Here is a 26479-nt window from a genome sequence, read left to right as displayed (position 1 = left end):
AGCAGGCTTAATGCTTTAATTCAAACGCAAGCTTCGACCATGCAGTTAAACCAAGAGTCACATATGCACTATAAGTATGTATTATCTAGGTCCATCTGTAATTATACAAATTTTCATTATTGTAATTCTCGAGTATGGATTTAAAACAATTTTAATGAAAGTAGACAACCATCGGATCGTCCAATACATTATTATGGTTTATATATTTTTGTTTTGTTATATTAGCGAACTGTGACTCCACAGTCAAACTATATAAATAGTTTTGTGGAGCTATATATTCAAAATAATGTTCTTGTACCCACATGTATAGTAATTGAATAAATAAAATAAAAACGCCATAATCAGTATTAATTTTCGAATTTATTTTATTTGTTCCACAGATACGATAGGCGCTATTCGCCCGAAAGCCGGTATTCGCCAGAGAGCCGGTATTCGCCCGAAAGCCGGTACTCGCCCGAGAGACGGTACTCGCCGGACCGCATGAGGGCTCCGGATAGGAAATACTCGCCTAATGACCGCCGCAAGGTCTACTCGCCGCGGTCTAGGCGACGGTCGTCCAGAGATAGGTAAGGAATAGTTTTTTTAATATGTCGGCATTTTTTTCATGAGCATTTTCAGAATTTGAGACCCCCAATTAGCGTAAGTTGTTAACAAAAATTAACTCACTGTCAGTTTTGTGACGATAATTAAGCATGAAATTTTTATAAAAATATTGTTTTTGAGTTAATTACATAAACTTTAAGCAATAATCTACATTCAAAATGTGAAAAAAGTAAATTTTTAGACAGATTTTATGCTTTATTGTCGTCACAAAACTGACAGCAAGTTAATTTTTGTTAACGACTTACGCTAATTGGGGTGTCCCCAATTCTGAGAATGCCCTCACAGCTAAGCCTAGGGTAGGCTCCGCTTGAGCAACTACACTACACGATACTAGTTTAACAAGCCTTTGGCTAGTCTGTGGTCAAGAGTAAGCCCTTTCATAATAAAAAAAAAAACAATTGCCACCTAGCCTTCGAACCGAGAGGGTAAAAAAGGCTTTTTGGGATTAGTCCAGTTTCCTCACGATTTTTTACTTCTCTGGTGAACAACTGGCAAATATAAAATGTCATTAGGGTACATAAGCTCCGACAAACTCGTTGGTACGAGCCGCAGAAAATCTCACGTTCTTACCGTTAGACCACCACCCTGGACAGGCGTCGGTAACTGCGCATCGCTGTGGTGTAAGTGAGGGTGGCGCGAGTCATCGGAATTCCAATGCGGCGACCTGGATCAGACAGTTCACCACATTGTCTTTGAGCGTCCCATTACCAAATTTAGCGGAGAATTGGCAGATTTTAAGCGCCTATCGACGACCGCAATCGATTATCTGAAGTCTGACATTTTAAGGATTTAAAAGTAGAGAAATGATTTGCCATACGATAAATAAACAGCGTTTCTGTGGTGTTTCCGGACCGATACGACCTCCAAGAAGACAGCGAAAGACTGGCAACAAACTTACAACTCCTCTGGTATCACGATTATTACGAATAATTATGGGCAGTGGTAATCTCAAAACATCGAGCGATTCATCTACTCGATTTCCTCCTATACCTTGGAATAAGATAAGTACAGTCAGCAATGAAAATATCCATACGTCTGAAGTGCCAAATATATGTATAGAGGACTTTGTTACCTGAACATTAAGGTCGGGTTCGGTTATACATTTTTATTTTTGCACTTTGGCTGTATTCATATTTTTGTCACTGCCGGCTGGCTGTTCCCGTTACCGACTTGCCAAGCCAGCACTAACTAAGCCGATACTTGGAGTAATTGCGTAAGAGAGCAGCAAACTTTCGGGTTAGACAATAAATAGTACATTGTGCAACAAGGGAGGTAAGGGGGTCATTAAATACGAGTGTCCTGATATATTCACGACAGCCGCAGGCTGGAGTGAATATAGGACACGAGTATTTAATATCCTTACCTCCTGAGTTACTCACAATGTTTTTCATCACATTTGAGAGAAAAATACAAAAGAAAGTCATAAGGCAAAACCTTCAACGCAACGACGGCGCAAAGACCAGTAGTGTATCTTCATCTATATCAGATTATTCACATCAAATTCCATTATTTTTGATAACAAACACTTTTTGAACGAAAAGAAACACAAAAATCCCGCATATAAATTAAATGCAATGTTCAAAAAAGCATATAAATCATATAATTGAACTAAATTTTTACTTATTTATCATTCATTCATTAATTTTGATCTGTTGTACTCTCCGTTGCTAGGCAACGGTGGGCGCCTCGCGCTGGCACGCGGTCAAGCGCGAGTCGAGAACATATTGTCAAATTGTAAATTATAACGATTTATCTGAGTTAAATTTACGAAATAAATGCAAAACACACTGAAATAATTCTAAAACATTAATAAATTACATTTTTCATACAGTATAATATCTTTTGTAGCTTAATAGTCAAATTTTGGTTGTGCAACAAAAATCCTTGGCTGATTGAAACATCCTTTGCCTGAAGTATTGTACGGATTGTATTCATTTTTAAAACTAAATCCATTATTCCCTTGGGAATAAAATAGTACATTATGCTTCAGTACACGTAGACGCAATGAGACCTTTAAACAGCAAATGTGATGAAATTAAGTTTGATTAACTGCAAAACTGAACAGAATACAAGTCAAAACACTCATGTAAGATAGATAACATCGGTATTGAGATGTCGTCACTTCAATAACAGTGATAGCAATTGTTTTCCTAAATGATTATCTCATGCTCTCGGGTTATCGCGCTCCATGTGGTATACAGATGTTGTAAGCAAATGTATCTTTGTCAGACTACCGCTACTTTTTGTTGATATGTGCTGTAACATATGAGAACGATGACTTCGTACCTATAAGTTGTATTTTATTTCGACGCAGGGGAGGAAATTACTTATCTTGGTATTAACGGGCATTTAGCCGTAGTTTAAGAGATCCATGACCCGCCAAAAAGTCACTCCCGTGCAAATAAAATGAGAGCAACTTCTATTGTTTGTGGGCTAAATCCTAGTGACACTTAAGGTATGTCACTGTGAGACCGTCCGAATATTTTATATTGTGTAAAATTGATGTTTTTCTTTAAGTAGGGGATTAGGGTTATGTTATTTTTTTTTGTATTAGGGCGTTTTCCAAATTAAATATCGAATTTCACCAGATCTGGACGTGTTTGGGCTCATTCTTCTCAGAATCACGAGCTGATTCGATCCCGACGATAAAAAAATGTGTCCCAAATTTTTACATACAAAATTCGATTTTCCAATACGTCACGCACGTAGTAAGTTCATACTAAAATCGTAACGTAAAAGGAAAAAAAATTAGAACACATTTTTTTATCGTCAGGATCGAATCAGCTCGTGATTCTGAGAAGAATGAGCCCAGACACCGGTAGTGGACTATCGGCCTATAGAAGTTAGTTTGATTTGTATATTGCACGTAGTGTTTTCATCTAGATCACCTATTTAAACATCTGTCAATACTGTATAAGTTCATGTGATGCAGGTACGAAGAAGGGCGCGGCTCGCGAGCGCGCAACGGCCCAGGCGACACGGAGACCGAGTACAACTCGGACAGTCCGTCGCGAGAGCGCGGCCGACGTAGGAGATACTCGCATTCAGGTATACAAAAAAAATACAAAATCATTTAATCAGTAAATAGGCCTCAGGGGCATTTGTACACGTCAACATTATACCTTGTACTTTTGGCACTTGAAAAAAGTGTAAACAAACCGGAGCCGTCAAATTTGACAGATCCAGGGATAGTGAACCTTTTAAGGCCAGAAACCTTTTCCTGTAAAATTTAGCTTAAAACCAATATTTCGTAAAAAGTCATAATTTTTCGTTGGTAAACTTCGGGAGATAAGGATTCTAACGATACCCCACTTGACCTAGTAACTTGACATTTACAGTTGGCCCCCCTTCCATTTTGGCCATTTTCTATAATTAATATTAATATATTTTTTAAAATAATAGTTTCAGCTTGTAGAGGTTTAAAATGTTCATAACTGTTCCAAATTTCAAATCGATAGCGTAAGTAGTTCTCGAGATATTTAGAAATGTGACAGACATACAGACAGACGGACAGAGCGTCGCCATAAGGGTTCCTTTTGTACCTTTTTGGTACGGAACCCTAAAAAACATAAATATAACAATCATCAACACAAATATCGAACTCGGAACAGATGATGATGATGATGATGATTGATAACAAGCAATGGCAAATGTTAGACATATAAAATTAAAAATCGCGTAAGTTGTACTACCTTTATATTATTATTTTAGTAGAGTTAGTGCGTTTTCACATTATCCGATCCGATATCGGATGTAGGACCGATATCCCATACATTACAGGCGCCATCTTGGATTTTTCCATCGAAATCCTTCCGACATCCGATATCGGATCGGATAATGTGAAACCGGAGTTACACCCAGATTAAAATGCAACCATAAGTTTTAAACCTCTGCAAAATTAGGTACTTTTTGGTTGATGATTCCCTGAAGAAAATAATGAGCGCTATGACAAAAAAAGGCGATATATTGTAAAATGTACAATATTTATCGGCAAAATTGTACACTTTACTCATACTAAAAGACAGTTAAAGTACTTTTTTCAGTTAGAAAATCTAATTAACTGTCGGTTCATTAAAAAACATATGGATGAAAAAACGTTTTCAATTAGTAATGATTTTTTTTTCTGATGCTCGTTTAGGAAAACCGCGCGAAGCACAGATTTCGGAGCTCTTATTATGTACAATTTGATAAGCTCACTCTCATAAATGCGGTAAATTTAAATTCCTAATATCTTGTACTTTAGGCCCATTAAACAATATTTATCATTTAATCCTTTGAAATTGAGAAATTGAAAGTAAAACGAACTCAATTTTGTCTTGAAAATACATCGAAACAAGTGATCATTTCTCCGAAAATCTACATGTTATCGAAGTTATTTTAGTATATAAATAATCTGCACAATGTGCTTAAACTGCTGTTATCCATTTGTCGTTATAATATTTTATTATGATTTTTTGCCAATTTTTTGAAAACTAGCCTTCCTGTCGCTATTTTACCGGCGACGGACGCCTGCGATTTCAGTGCCGCGCCGGAGCTCGAGGAGGTGAGACGTATGTCGCTTTGGTCTCCGAGTTTTCATCGCAAACGTCGAGAATATTTATCGTTGTGTGGGTCGGACGCCTTGTTTATACACGGGCTATCCTCGCATTGTGTGTGTGTAAACAGCGACCAACGAATTTGATCCTAGATCCGTAAATATTTGCTTTTGTAATACTTTGTTATGTTTGAATGTTAAAGTATTACAACATTGTGATGATAAAAATGTGAAAATTACTATACGGTCAAGATGATAAGACACATCAAGATGGTACTCGGGATCTGATGATGGAGCCAGAAGGTGGTCACCAGTACCAGTGAAACATGTAAGTAAACGACTTCGTGTTTAGGCTCGTTGGGTTCGTCTCAACAAGACCTTTGACAAGAGGTGGTACTCAGGGTCTGATGATGGAGCCAGATGGTGGTCACCAGTACCAATGAACCATATAACTAAACCCAGAGATGGGGAAATCGTAATCGATTCCGGATTACACGATTACTTGATTTTACTTTGTAATCTGGGACTACTGGGTGTCAGATTACTTGTAATGTAATCAAGTGAAACGGTAAATTACCATTACATGTAAAGGAATCACTAATCATCTATACAATCATTACTATTACCAATAATTCGGAATCATAGTCGATTCAAAATAACTGAAATTATTGACTTGATTACTTTCAGATTACGAATATGTAGTACCTCAGATTGCTGACTGTCACTTTGATACAAAAGTCATCATGGGTGTTGTAAAATAGGTTTTAGGGGGTGCTGATTCCAAAATTAATGACCAATGTGGAATCTGACATTGCTGACTGTCACTTTGACACAAAAGTCGTCATGGGTGTCGTAAAATAGGTTTTAGGGGGTGCTGATTCCAAAATTAATGACCAATGTTCAATCTGACATTGCTGATTGTCACTCTGACACAAAAGTCGTCATGGGTGTCGTAAAATAGGTTTTAGGGGGTGCTGATTACAAAATGAATGACCAATTTGGAATCTGACATTGCTGACTGTCACTTTGACACAAAAGTCGTCATGGGTGTCGTAAAATAGGTTTTAGGGGGTGCTGATTCCAAAATTAATGACCAATGTGGAATCTGACATTGCTGACTGTCACTTTGACACAAAAGTCGTCATGGGTGTCGTAAAATAGGTTTTAGGAGGTGCTGATTCCAAAATTAATGACCAATGTTCAATCTGACATTGCTGACTGTCACTCTGACACAAAAGTCGTCATGGGTGTCGTAAAATAGGTTTTAGGGGGTGCTGATTCCAAAATTAATGACCAATTTGGAATCTGACATTGCTGACTGTCACTTTGACACAAAAGTCGTCATAGGTGTCGTAAAATAGGTTTTAGGGGTGCTGATTCCAAAATTAATGACCAATGTGGAATCTGACATTGCTGACTGTCACTTTGACACAAAAGTCGTCATGGGTGTCATAAAATAGGTTTTAGGGGTGCTGATTCCAAAATTAATGACCAATGTTCAATCTGACATTGCTGACTGTCACTCTGACACAAAAGTCGTCATGGGTATCGTAAAATAGGTTTTAGGGGGTGCTGATTCCAAAATTAATGACCAATGTTCAATCTGACATTGCTGACTGTCACTTTGACACAAAAGTCGTCATGGGTGTCGTAAAATAGGTTTTAGGGGGTGCTGATTCCAAAATTAGTGACCAATTTGGAATCTGACATTGCTGACTGTCACTTTGACACAAAAGTCGTCATGGGTGTCGTCAAATAGGTATCCGGAGGTGTTTGAAAACTAATGACCAATTTGGAATCTGACACTCTTGACTGTCACTTTGACACAAAAGTGATCATGGGTGTCTTCAAATAGGTTTTCATGGGTACTGATCTCAATATTAATGATCAATTTGGAATCTGACATTGCTGACTGTCACTTTGACATAAAAGTCGTTATGGGTGTCATCAAATAGGTTTCCAGGGGTACTGTGCAATGTCAGGTTCCAAATCGGTCATTACTTTTTAAATCATTTCATTAATTTTGGAATCAGTACCCCATAAAAACTATTTGACTACACCCATGATTCCTTTTGTGTCAAAATGACAATTAGCACTGTGAGATTCCAAAATAGTCGTTAATTTTGGAATCAGCACCCCCGGAAACCTTTTTGACGACACCCATGACGACTTTTGTGTCAAAGTGACAGTCAGCAATGTCAAGATTCCAAATCGGTCATTAATTTTCAAATCAGCACCTCCGGAAACCTATTTGACGACACCCATGACGACTTTTGTGTCAAAGTGACAGTCAGCAATGTTAGATTCCACATTGGTCATTATTTTTGGAATCAGTACCCCCTAAAACCTATTTTACGACACCCATGATGACTTTTGTGTCAAAGTGGCAGTCAGCAATGTTAGATTCCACATTGGTCATTAATTTTGGAATCAGCACCCCCTAAAACCAATTTTACGACACCCATGACGACTTTTGTGTCAAAGTGACAGTCAGCAATGTCAGATTCCACATTGTTCATTAATTTTGGAATCAGCACCCCCGCAAACCTATTTGACGACACCCATGACGATTTTTGCGTCAAAGTGACAGTCAGCAATGTCAGATTCCACATTGGTCATTAATTTTGGAATCAGCACCCCTAAAACCTATTTTACGACACCCATGACGACTTTTGTGTCAAAGTGACAGTCAGCAATGTCAGATTCCAAATCGGTCATTAATTTTTAAATCAGCACACCCGAAAACCTATACTCGTGGTATATGCACTTGAAATGTGAAAGTGAAAATGCTAGAATGACATGTAAACCACGAAGTTGTATAGTCATATTGTTCATTAGTATTGGTGACCACCATCTGGCTCCATCATCAGACCCTGAGCACCACCTTGAAGTAATTAGAATTGTATTTGTCTTATTTTATCATCATATTAATATATACTTTACTCTAATACTTATCATATAACAAAAGCAAATATTTGGGATGGGGTCTACTTTTATAATTATTACTTTAATTTTTTAAATAAATTATAACATAATTGATATTATTTCGCGCTATATTCTCGTATTTTCGTACAAAATAATGTTTATTAGAAACCAAAAGTTTATATCGAGATAGTAGATTGTGGTTGTTATCAAAATTCCATAGAAAGGATCAAGATTGTTTTGTCCATTATTGTAGTGCGAGCGAGTGATAAGACGTGCTAGAAAGGGTCGGCATATTGGGCTCGCGCGGCGGGTAAAATACCTAATTTCGCCCGACGCCGAAATGTTATAACGCTCTTAAATGTAATGACGATATTTTTATATTCGTGAAGGTGTATACGTTTCGTCAAATTAAACGAAATTACATGTTAGTGGAATGAAATGGAAAATAGTAGTGAGCTCAATTATTTTTAAATAGAGAAAAAAATTCAGGAACCAAACGTTACCTAATAAACAACCCTCAAATTTGACAGCTCAGGTTTGTTTACACTTTTTTCAAGTGCCAAAAGTACAAGGTATAGGTACATAGAAATATTAACAATTGTAAATATTAATTCTAGGCAAAGTAAGTATAAACAGATAATACATATTATGTGCTTTCTATCGAACTGCTGGACAAGAATTTAAAGACGAATGAATCGAAGCCCGAAACTGAAATCGAGGGCTTAATCAAAACGAGTTCGTCATTCCCTTGATAACGTTTTTCACGACACTTGTGAGGAATTAATTTAGCTACTGATAAAAAGAGAACGGTTGTACATCCGTAGGTTAAAAGAAATTACGACGCTAAATTCATTATTATTCATAAAAAAGTTACTGAACTGATTAGTTAAAAAAAAGTGTTTTTTCCTTTTCTGCCATGTTGACTTAGGTATTTTTGCGTAAAGATTGTAAAGAACGAAACAGTTTAACTAATCAGTTTTTATGAATAAGGGGGTTACTCTTTTTATCTTTAGTTGTACGTAACAGCATCAGTATCCTATTTCCTACTACAGTGTTTTTTGGACATTATATGATGAAAAACAACGTTGTAAGAAACTATTTCTTTCCAGGTCCTAGCTCCGGATCGGGATGCTCGTCAGAATCGGACAAATGAACAGGTATCTAAGAAATTGTAAGGTGCATAGATCATTTTGCCGAGTATAAAATGCCAAACTGTACTTTAATCATATTTTAGAATCGCTCACATAATTCGAGACTTAATTTAAGTAGTTAATAATTTAAAATTTTATCCAGCCAGAATTAAAATTTAATTTTAAGGTCTTGTTTAGGTTCCTGGTCAATGTATCTTATTTTAGTTTGGTATTATGTGAGCTTCTTCATTCAAAGAATAAATAAATTAGATGAATACAGAAGAGGCTTAAAGGGAAAAGGTAGGAATGAATGAATTACCTAATTAGGTGTAAATATTTTTATTCACGTTGGTGCATGATAGTATTTGTTTTATGCGGCCGTGACACCGCCATACCTCGAGATAATGTTATATTGAATCAATTGTTTTATATGCTTTAAATATACTTCATCTACTAAAGTGAATAAAATATAATGTTGACTAATATAGGCAGTTAAACACACACGTTTTATCCAGATGCAACTCCATTAATTATTAAAATTGTCATTGATTTTATGGAATATATTATTAATTACGAATTTAAAATGCTAGTAGACAACCAATTATACAAATCAAAGCTAAAAATGTAATTTTTGCGACTTTCAATTTATCTGAAATACAAGTTGCTTTAAGGGGATTGTTTGTATACTTGAAATTTCGATTTATTACTTTTTTAATGTCTTCGTGACTTGCAGACTTCGTGAGATTTGTAAATGTAAACAGATACGAACCTTAATAGCCATATATCTACCATATCTATTACCTCAAAACATTCGACGTATGGCGTGGGAAGTAGCGAGGAACGTAGAGACGAAGTATGGCCACATTACTCGTCATTGGTCATCATACGTACTTCCCTCGGCACTTGTATGGGAACTTGGCGACTGTGTGACTGGGGTAGGTATATAACTAGTCGTATCAAATGGATGGATTTGATTGATGTATTATTCTTTAAACTTACTGTCACTGCTGACTTCTCTAGTTCCTCTATTCGAAGTTGTATACACTTCTTAGTAAATAAAATGGCGTCACCTTTAAGATAAAAAATCCAAATAAGAATTAAAGTATTTTATTGAACGAAAACGATATCAATAATAGGTAGCATGCATATATTAAAATTTTAATAAAGTAAAAAGTATACCGCAATATACGAATGCATTTAGCCGCACATTTTTTTTCAATTTGGTGCTCTATAAATTTGACTTTTTCTATATGGTTTGTCAAAGTATTCCATACTCGAGCAATAACAATTTCCTCGTAAATCAGTTTAGTCTGATTTTGTAATTTATTGTTTTGTTAGTCATTTAATTGTATTATAATAAATAATTTTATCTATTAACAGTCTGAGTATTATTCTATAACACAACCTTTAAATAGCTAAATCGGAGGACTTTTAAGAAGTTCTTGATAACCGTAATTGAGTAAATTATAATATTTATAACGTAGTCATCAGTTCATATAACAAAACGTCACTAAAGTATACATTTTAAATCCTACATCATTGAGCAATACAAAATATATGTTGGCAGAGAAAATCCTTATTCCTCTTTTGATGTAGGCATATTCTTCCGTTCCGTTGTCTTTAGGGTACTACATTCCACGGCACGAAGCTACCTTTCTTGGGTTGATCAAGCTGAAAACAAAATTACAAAAGTAGTACATAATAAAAGTCCTAAGGTGTCTCTTTTTCAACGATATCTTGGCAAAAAAAAATACAAATATGATGATGACTATTTATAAGGCCGGAATGTGTTGCTAAATAAAGAGTATCTAATTTGCCAACGTTCAATGTTCGGAATTGAAGACGATAATCGGTCGTCGCGCATGTTACGGTATTTTCTATAAGTCTTTCACATCAGGGTACCTAGCCTTACTACTAGTGCGAACGGTAACTGCAATTGACAAAAGGTACTTTGAACACAGTTAACAAGACTAAGGGCCGGTTGCACCAAACCGTCTGGCACCGTTAAAAGCGTTCGTTAAATTTTATTGTATGGCAAGTTCCATAGACGTCTGCTGCGTGACGATGATGTCTCTGTCAAATGTGGTTGATGCAACTGGCCCTAAGAAAAAAGCTGATAAGAATATAGGAATTAGTGTTTTTCTGACAATCCTTGTTTCGAGAACAAGTATAAAATTACCTTCTGAGTGATGTGATCTTCGCAAGCCATTCGAATGCGAGCAGAAGTCGCCGGTGCATCCATGTAGAAGTCAACTGGAACGCCAGCGTCGGCGCGCGCCGCCCGGATCGCATCCTTGATCGCAAAGAACACTGACGCTGCCAGGAACAGCGGAGGCTCACCCACAGCCTGAAAATATATAAATCAGCAAGGTACGCTATAAATGTGATCTACCTAAAACTATGGAATACCAATATTAAAAAACCACCAAACTCACCTTTGAAGAATACACAGCTCTGGGATTTGGAGCTCCCTTCAGTAACGAGACGTTGAACTCCAACGGAATATCTCCAAATCCAGGGATTTTATACGCCCCAGGACCTCGCGAGTACAATGTTCCATTGGGTGAGTAAATCAATTCTTCGATAGTAAACAGGCCCTGACCTTGCACAAACCCGCCTTCAATCTGTCCAATGTCTATAGCCGGGTTCAGACTTTCACCCAAATCCATGACGATATCTGATCTGATCACTTGATGATCGCCACTGAGGCAGTCGATTTCAACTTCCGAGCAAGCCACTCCGTAAGTGAAGTAGTTGAATGGTACCCCCTCGTTTTTCTGGAAATTGTATCCAATACCGGGTGTGGCATGGAAACCAGTAGAAGATAAACTAACGCGGTCTAAATATGCAGCTAAAACCCAATCTTCCCATTTCCCGTCTGGTTTCTTGTCCTTATAAGGTTGAAGACGTTTCATGACAGTTTGACAAGCTTCTAAAACAGCCATGCCGTTGAGGTCAGAGCCAGCGCTAGCTGCTGTGGCTGAAGTATTAGGCACTTTATCTGTAGCAGTCTCGCTAATATGTATTTTAGACACATCGATACCCAGAGCTCTTGACGCCACTTGTATCATTTTAGTATGAAGACCTTGGCCCATCTCGGTACCACCATGGGACAGAAGTACTGACCCGTCGACATAAATTATGAGTAGAGCACCAGCTTGATTAAGTAATTTTTCTGTGAACGCAATTCCGAATTTAGTAGGTATGATGGACATGCCGCGTTTTCTCCAACGATGTTCTCTGTAATTTTAAAATTGATTTATACCTATTATCAAATAAGCATTGTAACAGAGTTAATTTATTGTACGTTTCTGTAAACACCATATAAACAAACATCACTCGAGAACGTGATCATAATGTGGGTTGAATTTTAAAAATGATATACTCACTTGTTGAATTTTTGAATATTTCTCTTCCTTTCAGCTAAGTTACTTTTTTCAACACACTCGTCCCAGCATCTTTGCAACGTACAATACTCTAACTTCTGCCCGTAGTGTGTTATCTGGTTTTCTCTATACAGGTTCAATCTACTAATTTCTTCTACGCTCTTTCCAAGCCTCATCGCCAGGTCTTGCACCATGTTTTCGGCGCCAAACATTCCTTGTGGCCCTCCGAATCCTCGGAACGCTGTGTTGGATGGTAGGTTTGTTCTACATACATGTCCCGTAACCTCTACATTGGGAATGTAATACGCGTTTTCATAATGGAACATTGCTCTTTCAACAACCTGTAAGTAAATATCCAGTCGTGTTACTCGTGTTAAAGTAGGTAGGTCTATATTGGAACACAAATTAGCTTTGGGTGATTTAACTGATTTAATACTCACTGGTCCTGATAAGTCAATCGAGTATCCTCCATTGTTGTAAATATTGACAATGGCTCCCATTATTTTGCCCTCTTTAGTTGCTGCCACTTTGTACTTTATCAAAAACGGATGTCTAGTACCCGTCATCTGCATGTCTTCGTCTCGGTCCAGCATACAGCGGACAGGCTTTTGGAGTTTGTGGGCAGCAAGTGCCACAGGTAGTGCTACCAGCATACCACGTGATTCTTTACCACCAAAGCCTCCACCCATGCGCTTAACACGGCATGCGATCCTATTCATAGGCACGTGTAACACGTGGCTAGCCAATTTCTGAAATCACAATAGAGAGTTTTTTATAAACGCACCTACACATAATTAAAAGGTAAAAGGCCAGTAAAATAAGAAATAGTAAAAATACATACTGCTATTTCCGATGGATGCTGGCTGGAGCAGAATATTTCCAACTCGTTGTCTTCTTTTTTAGGAATGGCAAAAGCCGCATGTGTTTCCAAGTAAAAGTGTTCTTGACCGCCCATACGACACTGTCCTTCAATAATAATGTTGTTTGGGTCTTCAAATACTTTTTTCACGTCTCCTCTACGAATTGTTTTTGGATATTGCGGGTAAAAGGATTTTTTCTCAATAGCATCTTCAATCGTGACAATAATTGGTTGGATTTCCTCGTACTCTATTTTTACTGTTCTGGCAGCATCTTGAGCAGTTGTTTGATCTTTTGCTACAATAACTCCAATAGTTTGGCCCTGACTTACAACTTTCTCTGTAGCAAACAGTTCTTCATCATGAAATATTGGGCCAATCGTATTCTGTTCAGTAGTTATGTCTTTAGCAGAGAAATATGCCACAACCCCTGGTTGTTTCAGGGCCTCTGTTGGATCTACTGAGAGTAATTTTGCATGTGCTTTCGTACTCAGCACAAAAGCTAAATATAATTCACCTTCCGCGACAGGCATATCATCGCAATAAATGGCTTCTCCGGCAGCTTGCTTATAAGCTGACATGTGAGTAAGTGGTCTTCCCACGGCATCACTTGGCAATTGCTTGTCACCAACAAGTTCAAAGTATTGGGAACTTTTAGGCATGACACCGTGAAATTGTTCAGCACCGCTGCTGTGGTATGGGATTATGAAATCTTCGTGTAAATAATCTTTTGCCATTTCCTTACTTATTGCTAAGTATGCCTTGAAGAACAAACTCATGGTTAAAGTTCGTCTGAATTGAATATTTCCTCCAGGTGCTGAGGGTGCCAGTGGTAATTCTTCGATCATGAATGCAAAGGCCTTTTCCAGCATGTTTTCATTCCATGTTAGTCCATGTAAGGCTTTACTTGTCTTAGTAGCGATAGTAGTTACCGGGGCCATGCCGCCAAAAGCCATATTCATGCGCTTTATAATATTGGTGTTATCTTCAAATTCAACATTTATAGAAGCTGTCACAATAGCTATATCGTCCTCTCGTCTTTTGGCCTGCTTGTATGCTTTTACATATTGGAACCGCGAAGAAAATGGGATTTCAATTGACAATAATATCTCGTCAGGTTTTACTACGTTTCTCCTATATCCAGTGAAAAACGTTTCATCCATCAATACAGAACGATGGCCTTCTTTCTTGCTCAAGAGGTTAAGTTTTACTTTTAGTGACATTAATATCGGATTCAGATCAGATATAGGACTTCCTGTCATAATATTGCCTCCTACAGCGGCTACATTCCGAATCTGTTTGCCCGCAAACCAATTCAGCATATCCACAATGGCTTTAAGAGTTCTAGTCTTGTACTTCGGTAGGATATCGATTGCTTTTCTAAAATTGTTTTCTATTTCCATCAATGTTACGGCAGCTCCAATGGTAAATCCGTTTTCGGTTTCAGTAATATTGTTCATTTCTGGGACGCTGTTAGGCATAATTATTACTGGGTACACAAAATGTTTAAACTTAACTTCTACACCAACTTCTGTATTACCAACAACTATTTTAGCGTCAGGGAACTGTTCTTTCAGTTGTAGCATTGAGTTAAGTGTAGTTGGGCGATACCATTTCACACGCTCACCTTTGAAAATTAGGTATTGATCGTCGTAAGCTGAGGATAATTTTAATTCAGGTGGAAATATTGGTTCTTGACTAAGGTCATATGGCAAGAAAGACGACCTCTCAAATATAAACTCCGTTTCACCTTTGTATTCTTCTTTATCTTTATTTTTGCAACAATCTTTTCCCATAGCACATGCACCATTTGATGTTCCATTAGAAGTTCCGTTCAAAGATCCGTTAGGCGTGCCGTTAGCTATTCTCTCTGACTCCCAATCTTCGATAAACGTTTTGTATCCCTCTATAATGGCCCTGTAGCCCGTGCATCTGCACAGGTTGCCCTGGAAAGCAACTTCCATGTCTGAGTATTTTATTTTGCTACAGCTTCTGAGCAGTGCGTACATGGACATTACGATGCCTGGTGTACAGAATCCGCACTGTGACCCGTGTGCTTTGGCTATTCGTTCTTGTACGGGGTGCAATTTGGTTTTAGTTGAGCCTATCCCTTCGACGGTCGTCACTGCCAATCCGTGCATTGCGCAAACTGGTGCTAAACAGGCGTTAACTGCCAAGTGACTGAATAAGAATGAAGGTTCTTATATTTCAAATAGAAAGTTATACCTATTGTTTTTTTTTTTATAAAATCATACGTGGACATATCTGTTTGTATATCGGGAAGTGTGTCAAACTTGTTAGTTTTTATTAACTTGCATGTAAGATCCACTTATTACCGCCATTCAAAGAAGCAGAAAACACGTTGCGTCACACAATCTATTTTGTGTTTAAGATTTTTTTAACAGTTTCATATGTCTCAATGAACATTAGTTACATTTGAAAAGAAAAGTACAGTCAGCCAAAAGCAGACAGTATGAAAGCTGAAGAAGAAGCTTGCAATGACTGACAAAGATACTGGAATGCACTATAATATGTAGGCCTGCCTGCCTTACTGTATCAAAGATAAACTTTATCACTTTCTTGTTAACAAGTACTTACAGTACTCCTAAAAATGATTGAAGGTTAAATTGTGTTGTGTAACAATAACATACATAAATTGAGGAATACTGGTTAAGACGATACGATACAGGTCGATTCTCCATACAAACGCTCTCGACTATTTCCTCCCTGGTTTTTGAAGATAGAGCAATGATTTTTTTTAACACAGATTATTATTATTTTTATCTGTGTCGGACCGTTTAGATTTTTTTGCTATGTTTATTTTAAAAGACGCCAGAGCCAATCAAAAATTTCTAAAACGGCCTTTTTCAATATGGCTCAAAAAAAAGGTGTGATACTCAAGATCAGTAACAATTAGCCAAAAAATCTAAACGGGTCCGACACAGATATATTTCATTGTTATTCAGATTCTCAAATTTCGTTGCATTTACCCCCCAGTCGAAATTGTCCCGCCCGAAAGTGAGGTACAACTTGAAATGGTTGTATGTAATGTAACTAATGTACCTATAACCAGATATTCAATCGATTTTACATTTAATCACTCAGCCTTTTATGCTTCATTGGTTTTGTTTGTGGGTGATATTGCACATTGTATTTTTTCTCTATCATCCGATCCGTTAACCACGACCGCTACTTATAAAGGCCATAAAGAGTTAGAAACTTCAGTGTGTGCTAATTATCAATTGATTACGCTAATAATCCGTTCCCCATTCCCATAGTCTTATTCCATATGTTATTGTCGGCTTAACGAAAAGGATACACAACTTTCTTCTCCGCACGATTGTACTTGGAGACCATGACAGTGCAAGCGCCGCAGCCGCCCTCGGCGCAGCCCAGCTTCGTGCCGGTCAAGCGCAGCCGCTTGCGCAGGTACCACAGCAGCGTCCATTCCGGGTCTGGGTTCGGTTCCACTACCTGAAAATTATATTAAAGACTACCTAAGTAGAATTTGCGATATCTGTTTTACACGCCTATCCGCGTGCATCCGTGTTTATAGCCCCAGCTACCACGATTTTAATTATTCGGACCATAAATACCAGTTCTAAATAAGCCACAAATCTGGATTCGTGTAACGGGGCCCGGCACCGGGCACACGAAACCACCCGGACGCGACCGAAAGCCATATTACCTAGTTCTAAAATCAAAGGTCAATGTGGATTGGTGCAATTTTATACACCAGAATTTTTTCAAACGTACACATGATTGATAATTTATTCCGCAAATCTGCGATTGACTTTTGTTTCCGCTAATTTCACTAAGAAACTAGTGTCTTAACTCTTGCTGTTATTTAGTTATAAAATATGTACTTATACACCGTGTTTTTATTGAATTCCGTTAACTTCGACATATATTAGGTCCATTATAGGTAACAGAATGGCATAGTTAGTTTTCTTAAATTCGTATTTTTTTTCTAAAAACACCATACACCTGCGATAGATGTTACTTTAATTGCTGATTGAAAAACGGGCTTTCCAATTAATTAATTCACACTAAGTAATTGTCAAAACTATGACATGTCAATCGCATATCGAACACACAAAGCTCGTTTCTTAATAGCAATTGATGTAACATCTATCGCGGGTGTATGGTGTTTTTCAGAAAAAGTTACGAATAAAATAACTAACTATGCTATGCCTATAATGGACCTAACTACATATATGCCGAAGATAACGGAATTCAATAAAAATATGGTGTATAAATTTAATTACTGTACAAGTGTGTATTTATAATATATTTCTTTAATTTTAATTTTCTCTAATTACCTCGTTAATGTTGAGAAACGTGTGAGTACCTTTTTAACCTCGAAGATTATTATTATTAATTATATATACAATCAATAAAATCTTTGTTAATATTGTGTAATCTATTGTTTTTATTTATAGACCACAAACTTTAATTATTATAGGTTTTTAGAAAATGATTAGAATCTGTGGTGAAAATCTATTAAATATTAGTAAATTACTGTCACGCAAACTTGTTCTCAGCTCATGGTATGTAAGCCATATGCACAAACGCTCATGATAATAGTTTCGTAACTAGGTATCTATCTCTATCGCTCTTGCGTAACGTATGCGGAATGAAATCTGGACAAAATTCAATGTCTTATAAAATTAATATAACATAGTTTATTTTTGATATCTTTCGTGATTTTAAGGTGGCTCGCCTAGGTTACCCGAAGCTCAGGCTGCGTTAGATGGCGTTAATCTGCAAATTACCGGTCTTATTTTTTTTGTGGAGTCGTACAGGCATTTATATACTTTCAATTATGCTTCGCGAACATTTAATATTAAAATTGACGTATTACAACATACATTCAACTTCTCATTGTAACGTTAATCCCCTTAATGTAGATAAATTTACTGTTTTACACTATTTTTAAGTACCACTCACACATACAAACAGTGTTTTTGTATTCCTTCTAGTCGATAATTTCACGCGGCGACAGCTTGTTTAAATAGCCTTGCGGTAAATACGTGTTATCGCATGATTTGCATGGAAGTACTGGGTTCGAATCCAGGACTTTTTCTCTTTTTTTTAATACTACGTCGGTGGCAAACAAGTATACGGTCCGCCTGATGGAAAGCGGTCACCGTAACCTATGGACTCCTGCAACTCAAAGAGTGTCGCATGCGCGTTGCCGCCCCATTAGAAACTTGTACACTCCCCTTTGCTGTGTGTGCACAGCAAAAAGGAGTGTACAAGTTCAAAGGAGGGTTTGGGTTGCCGACGACTCAAAGGACAATAGACGGAACAAATTAGTTCCGTAAGTCCTCCCGTCGTCAGCACCCCGCACCCTCGTTGAGCTCTGGCAGCCTTACTCACCGGCAGGAACACAACACTATGAGACACTATTTTTTGTTTTATTATTATACATAAATGTATATGTACTCGTACAGTAGTTACTGAGCGTTTTCCACAAAAAAGATTAAAAACCTCTTACATGGTAATAATTTTTGGGTTCGTCGAACTCAGAATTTCTAACATAATTATCCTAATCTGATATTTTAAAAAATTCCAAAAAGTATAGATAAATTTTAGTTTCTAAAGTACGATTCGAATGATTTTTTTTTCTAATTGTTTATTTTCGATGGAGCAAGGGTAATCAAATCGCTTTTTGAAATCTTAAATTAGTAAATGAAAATGCAATAGTTAACTGAGTATCGTAGTGCTTTAAAAACTCAAGTGGACTTTTTTTATCTAAGGAGTAATTTCGAAAATATATTATATTTAGCGAGGGTATCAAAAGTTGTGTTTTATATCTCAACTTAATAAATAGAAAATCAAAATGACAATAAAAAAATCAATATGTTCTCTAAGATAAAATTGATACCTTCGGCTCTCCATTCTTGCTCGGTCAAAAAAATTCTCGGAAATTTATATCCAAAAAAAATACAAAAAGTTTATAGAATCCCGGGATTCGAACGCAGTTTCACGGCGTGACAGGCGACTGTTCACCAACGACGCCATTACATAACACGATGTTACCGACGAAATTAGGCTATACGTATATAATTATTTAAATATAAATAATAATGTCAAATCCGTACTAAAATTACAAGTAAGAATGGGTGTGTGTCTGTTTGTTTGTTTGTCCGTCTTTCACGGCAAAACCGGAGCGACGAATTGACGTGATTATTTCAGGGGATTTAGTTGAAGGGATGGAGAGTGACATAGGCTACCTTTTGTCTCTTTCTTACGGGAGCGAAGCCGCGGTCAAAACCTAGTTTATTATAAATGGGAAAAGCTGGTTACTCTATAATCTGAAGTGGAAGAATTCGTTGTTTCACCAAAGATAATGTGTGTTTGTTTGTTTGTTTGTCCGTCTTTCACGGCCAAACGAAGCGACGGATTGACATGTTTTTTAAGTGGAGATAGTTGAAGGGATGGAGAGTGACATATGCTACTTTTGTCTCTTTATAACGCAAGCGAAGCCGCGGGCAAAAGCTAGTACAGCACGGGTAGCATGGTCGCTCGATAGACGATAAAATATCAGGCCGTCCCTGTCGCACTATTAGTAAGTGCGATTATAGGGACGGCCAGATGTTTTATCATTTATCGCGCGACCATAATTGCCTGCCTGGACCAGATTATATTGATGATAATTATTATTTGTAACCATTTAGTTAATATTGTCTTCAGTTACCGCGATAGTTACTCATGAAATAAAAACTATGAAAACGGATTAAATCGTGTATAATGAATTTACAATTCATCCCGACGTTTCGAACACTACAGCGTTCGTGGTCTCTGAGCTCAACGGGTGACTGAGGAAAAATTACAATGTGCAAAAGCTACCCACATACCTACATACATATTCATATATATAACTATTTAGTTGTTGAAGAAAAACATTCACACAACAATAACATAGGTCAACTAGCTCAGTAAATGTAAGGAAGTCAGCACATTACTAATACTATGCCCACACTATGACCTATGTACTTGACCTGACGTGTAATATTTTATTTTATCAACAAAGGCACAATAAAGATTGTATTGTATTTTTGTATGAAAATAAAAAATAGGAAAGAAATATAGTAAGAGTCTTTTTTAAATAGAATATTTATTCTATTAAAAAATATAAAAAAACTTAATAAATCCAAAAAAAGTTCAAATGCTTAAAAAAGACTCCGGAATGGAACTCGAGATCGTCTGCTTCATAGTCAATGCGTTTGACCGAGACGCCATTTCGATTTACACTAGCAGTATCGAAATACACGATATGTATCTTTATTGACAAAATGCGTCATTATTTCTGAGTCTGCTTGAGTTAAGTAAACCAATATCTTTAAATAATTACTTGTCAAGAGCCAAGTGTCACTGATGACAATGTCAACTAAAAATGCGCGAAATATGACGGCTCTGTGTCTGTACACAAAATTTGGCACGCACATTTTCGTAAAATTAATAAAAAATTCACATGGATTTGTCCATGATTTCTGTATGAAACAATGTATTTCGTTCAATACTGCGACGATGGATAATGTATAGTAGATGTATGCGCATATTTTTATTTAGTTGTAGTGTGCGGTGACTAAATAAATGGTAGATGTTTTTTGTATGGAAAGCGAGCCACCTTAATTATGTATTGAATATCGATAAATAAAAGAGTTAGTTTTCGCCAATGTGAAGCTTCTAACAGAACTTGTGATACTTTATGTCCATCGGTGTCGACAAAACCAATGTTAGCATTTTTTAAGGTCCAAATTTATCTTCCATGTGATAACTTTTTAAAGAAGCTTCGTATGCTCGACATTTTTCACATTCTTGTCCGTAGGATCATTAGTGTTCTCAAAATAATAGTTTTCTAGTCATGAAATTCCATTTACTCGACATATTATTAGTCATTCATAAACCCAGAAATGCAAAAACAGCTGTTTTTTACATTTTTTGACTTAACGGCGTAGCAGCATTTTCAAAGTTTTTTATTTTATTTTTGACTAGCGACCCGCCCCGGCTTCACACGGGTACTATACCTACATGTAAACCTTCCTCTATAATCACTCTATCTATTAAAAAAAACCGCATCAAAATCCGTTGCGTAGTTTTAAAGATTTAAGCATACATAGGGACATAGGGACAGAGAAAGCGACTTTGTTTTATACTATGTAGTGAAGACTATAGGTCTAACTTTTTTTGAATGTGTATCGATACTCATGTCTTCAAGATAAAAATTTATCATTTTCGCTGCCCCATTCGAATGCTGTCTCGAGCTCTCTGTAAGATTTTGTGCCTTAGGGGGCCGACATTTCTTTTAATCAAATCTCTCCCAGAAAACTTGCCAATGCTGTAATGTTTTCTTGAACCACGCTTTGTTGCGGTAGTTTTTGTAAATATAAAGGACGCAAAAATATTATAAATTGACTGTTAGCTTCTAACCCTTCCTACAAAACTTTCCTCGGGCTTTTGCATTCGGTCACAGAAAATTGGTATGTAGAAATTACAAACAGTTTCGCTAGGTCGTCCTTCTCGATTGACCATCATTTCGAGAAAAGGAATCCAATACTCATGAAACTTACCAGTTTAAATGACAAATATGTAAACTTTAATCTGGCATTTATACATTATTTTAGTTTATTTATTTACTTACTCTGTACGATATCAAAACTTTGTCCAGATTTCATTCCGCATACGTTATTGGCGCGACAGAGCCAGACTGCATTTCTGTCTGCGTCTGGCGTCGACGATTGCCATTCAGCTACGAGGGCAACCTTTTCATTATTCAACTAATACGACTAGTTAATTCCGTCTAACCTTGTACTGTTTGCATTAAATATACATATAGATTTATCATTAAAAATAAAGTAGCCATGGACATATAGGTAATACCAATTTTATGCTACTTAGTCCAGTAAATAAATCAGGCCCCGTAGCCGAATAGCATTTCTGGGACGCAAAACGCCACCGAAATGCCGCAGAAATGTAGTCTGGCTCTGTCGCGCCAATACGCAAAAGCGATAGAGATAGCTACGAAAGAGATAATCGTGAGCGTTTCGTGAGCGTTTGTGCATTCGGCTACGCACACAGTACTGTCCTAATACTCCTAATCTTTAGAACTTTGTTAATACATGATGTGTCTACAGTACGGGGGTCAAATAATTGCTCGTATACAATTTACCGGTAGATTAGGTACCTATTGTTTAAGCCGTGACGTGATTGTTATGCATAGTAATATGATAATGCATATTATATTATCCCCGCTTTTTATTGTGAAATTAGTTTGCATACTTGCATACTGCTGACAAACAAATATTATTTCATGTAGGATGTAGGTACGACATATCGACAGGAACAAATTAAATTACGGCTTTAATGCTAAGTACCAGTAGGTACCTATACACCGTGGGCCTGAATAACCCGAAAGATTTTAACTTCACATTTTTTTGTGTAGGTAAACACAAACAAAAAATATTTTTTTTGTATACATGTAGTCGTAACAAAAAAACTATGTTTTGGATTTATTTTTCTTTTTTTTTTGAGTAAGAGGTTTTAGTAAAGTTTTTCTTTTTAACCGCCTTCCAAATCTCAAAGGAAGGGGTTATCAAGTCGTCTGTATGTTTTTTTTTTTAATGTTTGTTCCTCGATATCTCCGTCGTTACTAGACCGATTTTGAAATTTTTTTTTTTTGATTGAATGTATATGCATACAGATTGGTCCCATTTTTCTCAGAACCCAGTTCTGATGATGGGATCCTGGAGAAATCGAGGGAACTCCTCAAATCTGAAAGGCATACATATGGTGATTTTTGTGTTTTTAAAGGAACAGCATGCATTTACGTACGGAACAGTGACATTTGGTGCAGTGGAACTCCTGATGATGGTCAGAATGGAACTCCTCAAATCTGAACGGCACACTTATAGTGACTTTGGTATTTTTATAAGAACAGCATGCACTTACGTCCAGAACAGTGATATTTGGTGCAGTGGAATTGCTGATGATGGTCAGAACGGAACTCCTCAAATCTGAACGGCACACTTATAGTGACTTTGGTATTTTTATAAGAACAGCATGCACTTACGTCCAGAACAGTGACATTTGGTGCAGTGGAACTGCTGATGAAGAGTGAGCCGCCCCTGGTTAGAGTTCCGTTCTGATAATCATTCTCATCTGTAAGTACTTCAGAATCATCCAGATTTCAAAATTGGTTCAGAAATGACGGAGATATCGAATAACAAACATTAAAAAATATACAGACGAATTGATAACATAATCCAACATTTGAAAGTATTTATCACCAGAACCCCAAAGGAAGGCGGTTTTTTTTTTTCTTAAAAATTATTTTCTTATAACTAATATCTTGTCTATTAATATGACAAGACTAGAATACATAGTGGTGTAAACTTCAGTCATAAACAGTTTTGAAAGATGTAATTTATCTCTTGAATCTAAGCCAAATCCTGATATTTCATAATGACATTGTAGTCAGATATGATCAGAAATACACTGTTAAAATTCTGTTTATTCAGGCCCACAGTGTAGTTTAGGAGGGAAATAAATAATACTCATAGAGGAATTTCGCGAAAGAAAAACACTGCATATGTGTACTAGCATCGTAAATAATTGAGTAGGACTTACCCATAGGTAATTATAATCTTGCGGTTGGTTCACTTAGCATGACTAACACGAGAAACACGGTACCTAGGTACCTACACTTGACTTGCTACAGTAAAGTAAAAAGTTGTGTTTTGTGTAAAATAAATAATTATGTATGTCCGTTTTCACATTATCCGATCCGATATCGGATGTCGGAAGGATTTCAATAGAAAAAATCCAAGATGGCGCCTATAATGTATGGTATATTAATCCGACTTCCGATATCGGATCGGATAATGTGAAAACGCACTAAGTATTACCTACGGACGGACGGACTACGGTACATGTACAATACAATACTCTTTATTTACATGTAGTTCTTATGTTTTTTATGAAAAAAATGCAATAATTTGGCGATTATCACAATTTAGTGTTGCCCCATTATGAAAGTTGCTCAGTGTGACCCTCCCCAGTACCCTGTTCACTCCTGCTCACGACTCATGAATCACCCTGTATATACGGTTTAAAGGTACAAATGGAATATTTACTTCAAGCATGCGTGGAAGGCTAGTGTAACTTTATTACTGGAGGGCTAATAGGACTATACCTAATCGTACGTAGGTAGGTATATACGTAGGTAAGTACGTAGGTAGGTACGTTTTATTTATCTAATCATGCGATGAAAATTTGTTGTATTGGTTTTAAGTATTTCAAAGTGGATTAACACACACTAATATATAAAATTAAACAAAATAATTTTCATTATTTATTAAAAGCATTATGAATGAATATTTTAGTAGGTAATATTCTGAGATTCTTTCGGTAAAGAAGAACATCGTATTCGGTTACCGCGATACTTTTAAAATTGAGAACCCTTTACAGCGTTCGAAATATCGGGATGTATTTTAAATTCATTATATGCAATAGCAGCATAATAGTTATAGTTTATAGTGGTTGACTTTATTTCATAGTTAAATAATATCATTGAGTATTCGGACCACCACAAGCAGAGCATGACGCGTCGATCACAACGTGCTGTACGATATCATATCAGGTTCAATCGGACCTGATCTTGACCTGTTCGCACATTGATTCGTTTTTAGTGCAAGTTCATACATTTACTTACACTTATTAGTATTTATTTATTTGTTTATGAAATCGCTATGAACTGTAATCAATGTAAATATAAATTTCAATCTTATCAGAATACCTATAGGAAGGTATATTAAAATTACTTCCGAAATAAAATTGACGTTTGATGCGTTATTTACTAAAGTAAATTGAAATTGTTAAAGTAGGGATTTAATTAGTCCGAAAATGTTGATGTTACAATTCAAATATAGTCCGCGAGCAGGAAAATCGTATAGTTTAAACAATACGCGTTAAAAAGGACGTAAGCAAACGAAATAAAACAATCCATGCTTTGACGATTTCTAAATTGGGTATAACGGTAAATATAAATGCCAAAAAACGCTTAATATAAACACATAAATTTATAAAGTATAGATTACACCATGACACTACCGCCGATACTTATTTTGCCGCGGAGAGCAGCGGGTCAGTATTATCGGGGTCAGTGGCAAAGAAACATTCCTCTTAAATCGATTGATGCAACATGTATACAAGTTACTATGTTTTAAGATACCTACGCAAATACCGTATTAACTGATAAATATAATTTGAGCAAATATTTGCGCATTTTTTTATTCTAAAAAGGTGCTTACCTATCACTTAAACCTAATACATACAAGGTGTTTTGTATAGGACGTAATGTACGTAGTGTCATATTATATGTATTAAGTATTATAATAGTAACGTAAATATTAAAATGGGTGTGTGTAATGCCGAGAATAATATTAGGCATATGTATAAATTATATTGCACATGGTAATTTACTTCCGCAGATGAGGTGCGAAGCAATCCATTTGTACTGATAGGTATTGTGCAGGAGGTAGGTAATTAAGTAAGTGAAATAAATAATGATGTCTAGGTATGACTTTTAGAAACACTTGTACGATAACAAAACAATGCTTAGGTATGATAAACCGTATATGATAGTTATTTATCTCACTCTGTGCATTGGGTGTTATGTAAAATTTCTCAAAATATTTATACATATTTGTAAATTTACCTCTTAGTTTATACCTAAGTACGTAGGTACCTATTATTTACGTAAGTACCTATTTACTATTTATCATATGGCTCCAAAATGTGAACAAAATGATTAAGAAAATGAGGCGATGGTCACCACCGTAAAACATATATATTTAACCACAGTAAGAAAAACATACCTTCTTTCCATTGACGTAAAACACTAGCTCCGTGCTGACCTCATCTACTTCTTCATCGGCATTCAATAACCCCATGTTTCTATCAACATTCACGACTGTGTTTCGATTAAAAAATAATATATAAATCTATTATAAGATACGTCTTGGCCCTTTAGTAAGA

At 36.5% G+C, this 26479-nt stretch overlaps 2 protein-coding genes across 2 annotated transcripts in view; one reads left to right on the top strand and one right to left on the bottom strand.

Annotated features, from left to right (window-relative positions):
• Positions 1–10569, top strand: part of LOC125231494 (transport and Golgi organization protein 1) — a 21653-nt gene extending 11084 nt beyond the window's left edge. The window contains exons 11-13 of the mRNA XM_048137331.1: positions 381–566; positions 3536–3651; positions 9172–10569. Of these exons, the coding sequence (XP_047993288.1) occupies positions 381–566; positions 3536–3651; positions 9172–9215 (346 nt within the window). The 3' untranslated portion in view covers positions 9216–10569. The remainder of the gene's footprint in view (positions 1–380; positions 567–3535; positions 3652–9171) is intronic.
• LOC125230683 (xanthine dehydrogenase) lies at positions 10284–26479 on the bottom strand. The gene is made up of 8 exons (XM_048136270.1): positions 26320–26479; positions 16755–16909; positions 13420–15616; positions 13019–13327; positions 12582–12919; positions 11628–12432; positions 11372–11539; positions 10284–10863 (listed from the first exon to the last, which is right to left on the bottom strand). The coding sequence occupies exons 1-8, from the start codon at positions 26392–26394 to the stop codon at positions 10813–10815; spliced, it is 4098 nt and encodes a 1365-aa protein (XP_047992227.1). The 5' UTR covers positions 26395–26479; the 3' UTR covers positions 10284–10812.

This window comes from Leguminivora glycinivorella, chromosome 1 (assembly GCF_023078275.1).
Source record: "Leguminivora glycinivorella isolate SPB_JAAS2020 chromosome 1, LegGlyc_1.1, whole genome shotgun sequence".
NCBI classification, from domain to species: Eukaryota; Metazoa; Arthropoda; class Insecta; order Lepidoptera; family Tortricidae; genus Leguminivora; species Leguminivora glycinivorella.
Note: the sequence above shows the minus strand (reverse complement) of the source record. Positions and strands in the feature narration are given on the sequence as shown.

Bases quoted from the DNA above. Each gene is read 5' to 3' on its own strand.
- LOC125230683 (XM_048136270.1), bottom strand. From the start codon at position 26,394: ATGGGGTTATTGAATGCCGATGAAGAAGTAGATGAGGTCAGCACGGAG. The intron at 12,433-12,581 runs GTGAGTATATCA...TTAAAATTACAG, and splicing joins AATATTCAAAAATTCAACAA to AGAACATCGTTGGAGAAAAC. The intron at 11,540-11,627 runs GTGAGTTTGGTG...ATATATTTTCAG, and splicing joins GAGCTGTGTATTCTTCAAAG to GCTGTGGGTGAGCCTCCGCT.